The sequence below is a fragment of the Arvicanthis niloticus genome, chromosome 2 (genome assembly GCF_011762505.2).
Source record: "Arvicanthis niloticus isolate mArvNil1 chromosome 2, mArvNil1.pat.X, whole genome shotgun sequence".
In the NCBI taxonomy this organism is placed as follows: domain Eukaryota; kingdom Metazoa; phylum Chordata; class Mammalia; order Rodentia; family Muridae; genus Arvicanthis; species Arvicanthis niloticus.
Genome location: NC_047659.1, coordinates 62,239,914 through 62,247,820, shown reverse-complemented (window position 1 = coordinate 62,247,820; position 7,907 = coordinate 62,239,914). Strand labels below are relative to the sequence as shown.

At 34.5% G+C, this 7,907-nt stretch overlaps 1 protein-coding gene across 1 annotated transcript; it reads left to right on the top strand.

Moving 5' to 3' along the window:
* Window positions 1–445: 445 nt before the first annotated feature.
* LOC143441167 (olfactory receptor 1165-like) lies at window positions 446–7,333 on the top strand. Its single transcript, XM_076928271.1, is given in 4 exon segments — window positions 446–768; window positions 4,124–4,206; window positions 4,998–6,404; window positions 6,406–7,333. Coding segments are annotated over 2 exon segments (948 nt in total). The 5' UTR covers window positions 446–768; window positions 4,124–4,206; window positions 4,998–6,291; the 3' UTR covers window positions 7,241–7,333.
* The last annotated feature ends 574 nt before the right edge of the window (window positions 7,334–7,907 follow it).

Genomic DNA, 7,907 nt, shown 5'->3' with positions numbered 1-7,907 from the left:
GAGTCTCCCCATGCCAGGACTTTGGGTCTTCCCTTGGTCATGGTTTTCCTTCCCCCAATGCCTATCAGATCTTCCCCAGATCTCCATCCACCCACCTCTAAACCTCTTCTTTCTTTGTCATTTTAGAAGACAAACAGGCGAACACACAAACAAACAAACAAAACAAACAAATAAGCCAGATAAAACTTAATAAATGAAAAACACACGAAATACACACATGATTGTTTAGCAACTTTTTTTCTGACATGAATATTAATATAGTAATGATTTGGAAGTTACTGTGTTTTTAATAAGAGATGAGGGAGTTCTCTCTAATTATGTTTGTTTCCGTTCATGATTACAACCTGTTAGGATTCTCCAGGGTCTGAATCCCTAATGTTGAACAGTTAGATGTTAGTATATAAAATGTGCGTAAAGCATAATTTCAATGTCCAATCAAGAACACCAATATGTGACTCAAACCATTACTACATTGAGAAAAATGCTACTTTTTTTGAATTGTTTGCAAAAATTTACTATTGTCATTAAAGGAATGCCTTACTTGGCATATAGGACCATTTTAATTTTGCACAATATTTTGCATATCATTTAAAATAAAAAGAAAGAATGTAATTTAAAATTTACAACAAGAGCAACTGTCTTTAGTGACTATTTTACATTTGAGATATATTTTTAGTTGAGTATTGTACATGTTTTCTGTCACAATAATTTTAGAAGTAAAAGCTGATATGAAATAAGAAAGAGTAACATCTGCTTATTTGACTGAAGGTATGTATTTTGGTGCTAAGCAAACTGCGATAAGCTCTGATATCATCTTACTGGTTTACTCAAAACTTCTATTCAGCTTTTTAAACCCTTATGTCCCAAAAGGCCACCATCTGAGCATAAACATTTTAACATAAGGTTTTTTTTTAGAAATTACTGTATATATTGTTTATATAGTACCAATGTATAGTTATTATTTTCAGTTTGTGAATTAATGTACATACATACATATATACATAAATACATACATCATGCATGCATATATATCAATATATATATATAATATTTATCAATCTCCCCTCTCTGTTTCACTCTCTGTCTCTCTGTCACTGTTGCTTGCTCTCTCTTTCTTTCTTTCTCTCTCTCTCTCTCTCTTTCTCTCTCTTTCTCTGTGTGTGTGTGTTTGTGTGTGTGAATATGCATATGTTTTGTATGACATGAGTGGAAGTGCTAACAGGCATCTGAATAGGATATCGGATTCCCTGAAGCTGAAGTTCTAGGTGGTTATGAGCTGTCCCATATGTGTGCAGGAAAATGAACTCTTTCTCCCTAGAGTAGTCACAAACATTGTTAATTACTGAGCTGTCATTATAACAATAAAGTGGAAATGGAAGACTCTAAATAAGCACTTAACAAATTAACTACATTATCAATGGACATATAAATGTCTCCAATGATGAGTGATATCAGTGGCACAAAATATTAGCAGTCAATGTAAATATACCATGGTTGAAATCATGTGTTAGAATTCTCTTTAATTTTAATGGATACTGTTATACAGACACTGGTAGAGATTTAAAGATAAAGCAAGAAAGAACATTTTTTTTTTCATTTATGATTTTTGTTACTTTTTATTTTACTTATTGTTGAACTTATTCATAAAACTACACATAGTGATACAATACCAAGTTATAGGTCAAAACCTTTATATATCATAAACTATTAAAGTAATCTTAACATCCTCAAACTTTAGAAAAAGCAACCACTTATCATGAATACATTTAAATACATCATTTGAACTTTGAAAACAAACTACATCTTATTATTATTCAAGGTCACCTGACTGTGCACCTGCACACAAGAAACTGTCACTCTTCAAAAAAATTTGCTATCTTGACATCACCTTCCTTAATTTCTGCACCTAATAATTTGCACACCTCTGTGAATTTCTTAGCTTTATATTAAAAGTTCCTTGATGATGTTGGAATATTTTCCTCTGCCCTTTAGAAATTTTTGTATGCATGTGGCTTATTTTCAAATCTGGTTTTTGATTTTCCTATTGAAATGCTTTTATGTTTGCTTACTATTTTATTGCTTATTTTCTTTATTTACATCTCAAATGTAAGTCCCATTCTTGGTTTCCCCTCTGAAAATCCCCTATCCCCTCCCCCTCCCCTGCTTCTATGAAGATGCTCCACTACCTACCCACCCACTTTTGTCTCACTGCCCTAGCATCCCCTTATACTGGGGTACTGAGCCTTCACAAGACCAAGGACCTCCCTTCATAGTGATACCCAATAAGGCATTTCTCTGCTACCTATCCAGCTGGAGCCATCGGTACTCTCTGTGTACTCTTTGGTTGGTGATTTAGTCCCTGGGAGCCTTGGAGGATCAGATTGGTTGATATTGTTGTTCTTCCTATGGATTACAAACCCCTTCAGCTCCTTCAGTCCTTTCCCTAATTCCTCCATTGAGGTCTCTGTGCTCTGTCTGATGATTGGCTGCAAGCATTCCCATCTGTATCAGTAAGACTCTGGCAGAGCCTCTCAGGAGACATCTGTATTCAAGCTCTTGTCAGCAAGCACTTCTTGGCATCAGCAATAGTAACTGGGTTTAGTGGCTGCTAATGGGATGGATTCCCAGGTGGGGAAGTCTTTGGATGGTCTTTCCTTCAGTCTTTGCTCAACTCTTTGTTCCTGTATTTCCTTCAGAAAGGAACAGTTCTGGGATAAAAGTTTGAGAAGGGTGGGAGGCCCCATCACTCAAACAGGGGCTGTGCCTTAACCTCTGGATATGGTCTTTACAGGTTCTCTCTCCCCTTTGTTTTGTGTTTGAACTAATGTCATCCCTTTTGGGTCCTGAGAGCCTCTTACTTTTCTGGCATCTAGGACTTTTTGGTTGCTACCTCTACTTCCCCATTCTCCACTGATACACACCTCAGTTCAATTTCCTGACCCTTTGTTCATCTTCGCTGTTTCTTCCCACACCTGATCCTGACCCCTTTTTTCCTTCCCCTTCTCTCTCCTTCCCAAGTTCCTCCATTTCTCCCTCTACTTCCCATGATTATTTTGTGACTTTTTAAAGTTCCTCATGTATATAGACAATAATTTATATTCTATATTTCATTTTCACTCATCCTGTAATTGTCTCTTTCAAAAAAGAAAGCTGTCTCTCTGTGTCTCTGTTTCTCCTCTCTCTCTCTCTCTCTCTCTCTCTCTCTCTCTCTCTCTCTTTCTCTCTCTCTCTCTCGCTTTATTGTCTCTTGTTATAAGGCTTTTATTTGAGTATATTTCTTTTATTTTATCTTTGTGCCTTTGAAAAATTGAGACTTCTTCCCCATTACAATGTCCTGAAATAAATCTTCAATGATGATCCCATATGTAAAATTTTATTGTATTTTATATCTTATGTTACATTGAGTTATTTAGTATGACTAGATTAATTTTATAGTTGATAAGACAGTATCCTAATTCTATTGCTGAACATATGTACATATCATTTTCCTAGCACCATTTTTGACAAGCTAGACCTTATTCTATTCATGTTCCTAGTAATTTGACATAAATTGGTCTCTATCAGTGTTGGGGTTTATTTTAAATTACTTAACTTGTTCCATCTATTGGTTTGTTTATGCAATGTCCCTCCAGCATTCAAAACTGGAATTTTGCAGTATATTTTAAAGTCATGGACTTTGCCTTAAACTTACCATCTCATTCAATATTACTATGACTATTACAAGTATCCCCACCAATTCTGTGTGTTAGATTTAATGTTCAGCTATATAAAACTTCTTACTGATGATTTGAATGGACAAATGATTTCATTTTTTAACTGTGAAGAACAACTCAGTAGAGGAACTTTCCTGAGCTTTTCTTGATGAGAGATTATTTATGTCTAATCCAGTGTCATTACTTGATTTTGACTTGTTCAGATTTTCTATGGTAATCTGATGCAGAATTGACATGAAACATGTCTCCAAATTGGCTCTTTCTTCCGGAATACTTTTCCATACATATTGTCATATGTCTTCTGATAATAATCTCTTATTACTCATTGTACCTGAGATGTTCTACATTAATGTTTCAATGTTTAGTTATGAAATTAATGGTGATAACAAATGACATGCATCTTATTTTAGGAGCAAGGACTGAAGTAAGCTCCAAAAAAAGTGAGTAGTGCTTTGATATAACAACATAGCACAAGATAGAGGACATAAACATGGTAAGTACAGAATTAAATAAAAATAAAACTTAAAAGATACTTTAGAAATATTGCTAATGATTATTGAAAATGTATTTTACATTTTCACAAACTCCCTTTATTTCAGACTTCATCAGATTTTAATATTACCTTGATTTAGGTTGAGAAGATCACTCAATGTTTATGACATTATGATATGACCATACTAGGAATTGTTTTTCACAACAATATAAAGATAGTTTAAATTGATTTCACTAACTTACAAAGAAAGATATGACATGTCAGATTTACCTGTACAGGAAAAACAGTCAACAAAGGTCACATACACAGAAATGGCATGCAATTGAGATTGTAACACAGGGTGATACTAATCACACTACTTGCCTGAGGTTAATTCCGTACTTGATGTAAGCTATAACATGATGTAGTTAAAAGGAAACATTGAGTTTTTACTGCCTTTCATAATACTCAATCATATTTGTATAATTTCTACCTACACTCCCTAAACCAGGCCTCAGGTGTGTTCATGTAAATTATTTAATACTTAGACTCCTGATGAGTAACTAAAACAAAAGTTCTTTTAACAAATCATATATATGTTTTAATTTTCTTTGTCTACATGAGGAAAATAATTATGTTTAATATTAAAGCATATCCTTTTATTCCCGAGTCTGTTTCTATTTTTATTCATAGTAATTGATGGTTTTTCTTTCCAGTCTGATTAGATATGTATAAAGATGACCATACAAGCTAAAGAAAGCCACAGGGAATTTTTTTTTAAATTATCTTTAATTTTTTTTTTTTTTTTACAGTGCAGTTATTATCCCACTCATGGTCTGCCCTCCTACAGTTCCTCATACCACTCCTCCTCCTGCTTCTCTAAGAGGTTGCCTCACCCTCCCTACTTCACCCCTACCTGCCATGCCTCCCCACTTCCTGGAGTCTCAAGTCTCTCTAGAGTTATGTGCATCTTCTCTCACTGAGGCCTGACGAGGCAGTCTTCTGCTGTATATGTGTTGGACCAGGAATTGCTGGTCTTCCTATGGCGTCATCCTCCTCCACAACTTCTTTCATGCTTTCTGAATTTCTTTAATTTAGAGTATATGTATCTGTCTCAGTCATCTGTTTTTTTAGGTCTCTTGGGAAGCAGCCATGCTAGGCTCCTGTCTGTAAGCATACCATAGCATCACTATTAGTGTCAGGCTTTGGAGTCTTCCCTTGAGATGGATCCACTTTGGGCTGGTTACTGGACCTCCTTTTCTTCTGTCTTTTCTCCATTGTTGTTCCTGCAGTTCTTTTAGACAGGAAATATTCTATATTAGAGTTTTTGACTGTGGGATGGCAACCTCATCCCTCCACTTGATACACTGACATTCTACTGGAGGTGAATCTCTTAAAATGTCTTTAATTCCATCTTCAAGAAATCATTTTTGGCTGCTGAGACTCTTGAGCTTTCTAACCTGTCAGAAGATGGAAATATGAATTCAGTAGCAAAGATCACTTAAAATTATAAAATATGTGTGATTTAAAAAGTAGGTAACTGTGTAACATTTGCAGAATAGATAACAAGAGCAGAGCACTGGCATATATGATAGCTGTGTTGATGGATCATTCTAGTACATTTACCATTACATTTCAATATATGTGATAAAGATATTGTGTCCAAGGTACTCTTCTGACATGATTGTATGACTAAAAGAAATTATGTTTAATGCTTTTTGCCATCAATGTCTGTATTGTTGTCATAAAATTATACATTAATAGGTAAAATTCTAATGTTTTAGATATATATGTATATATCATATATATACACATTTCCATATATACATATATATATGTATAATTTGTAATTATGATAATTTTATCAGGTGCTACAGTTTAAATTGTAGATTGAAAAAACCCACATGACTGAAGATCAAATCAATGAAAATAATAAAAATCACAACTTGATGCAAGCAAGATTCCAATTGAAGTAAATTTTCATGAATGAGAATGGAAAGTCTCTTGTTTGCAATAGGCCTAAGCTAAAAATATCACAAATCACAATCCATCACTTTGCTGCTTTAAATTATGCTCTCTTTCATTCTACTTTTTCAATGAAGAAACATGATGCTTGATTTGAGAAACGAGAGTTCTGTGACTATGTTCATCCTTTTGGGTTTTTCAGAATATCCACATCTCCAGGCAGCTCTTTTTCTCCTGTTTTTTACCATCTACAGTTACTCTAATAGGTAACATGGGCATAATTGTGGTCAGAAAGATCAATCCCAGGCTCCACACACCCATGTACTTTTTTCTCAGCCATCTTTCATTTTTGGATATTTGTTATTCCAGTGTATTTACACCTAAACTTCTAGAAATCTTGATTGTTGAGGACAGGACAATCTCGTTCAAAGGATGCATGATACAATTTTTTTTAATTTGTGCATTTGTAATTACAGAAATGTTCATGTTAGCAGTGATGGCCTATGACAGGTTTGTTGCTGTGTGTAACCCCTTACTCTACACAGTTTCAATGTCTCCCAAGCTGTGTGCTTTCCTTGTAGCTGGAACATATATGTGGGGTGTACTCTGTTCCTTGACTATTACATACTCTCTTTTGCAACTATCCTACTGTGGACCTAATGTCATCAACCACTTTGGCTGTGAGTACTCTGCCATTCTGTCTTTGTCCTGTTCTGACCCAACCTTCAGCCAAGTGGTATGTTTAATCATTTCTATATTCAATGAGACTTGTAGCCTCCTCATCATTCTGGCCTCCTATGTCTTCATAGTTGTCACAATCCTTAAGATGCCATCTAAAGGTGGACTCCAAAAGGCTTTGTCTACATGTTCTTCCCACCTGACTGCCATCAGCATCTTCCATGGTATCATTCTCCTTCTCTACTGTGTACCCAATTCCCAAAACTCATGGCTTGTGGTAAAAGTGGAAACTGTGCTTTTCACTGTCATGATCCCCATGCTTAATCCCATCATCTACAGCCTTAGGAACAAAGATGTGAAGGGGACAGTCAGCAGACTCATGCACTTAAAACTTCAAGCTCATGCAACATAATTTAAGCATATACTATATTTTTATATATACATATTTATATCAAACAAGTTGATTATACTTTGATCATATCTGAAATTATTAATTTTATAAAGTTATATATTATATACATTTTGTCTTGTATGTATACTGCTTTTCACTTTGTTAACAACATATTTCTTTTACAAATACAATGCATTCAGCTTTGTTCCATGTGAAGTTTCTATATAAAATATTTATAAAATCTCTCTTATGAATAATGTAGAAGTAAGATTTAGAAAGAGAAATTACATACTCAACAGTTTCTAGTCATGTTATGCTTTATTTTCATTTTTCATCAATAAACAATGTAAACAAAGATCTTAAATGTTCCTATATTATATAAATTAAAGTTCTGAGAAGTATTTTTGAATCAGTAGCATTGGCAAGTTATGGTTATAATTCCATCTTAATGTTGTATTTCATATCAAATCTTGCTTTATAATATAAAATGTGGGGAGCCGACAGAAGGAGGCTATCATCCTTTTAGCCATCTTGAGCCATATACCCTGATAAGAGACATGATTACAATAGCCTACAACAGCTGAGCACACTCTGATAACAACTTGCTTGAGATACCCAGGATTTTCCCTTGGGTATGTGAGAGTTAAAGGTGTGTGACTTAAAGGTGTGACTTAGAGATCTGATTTAG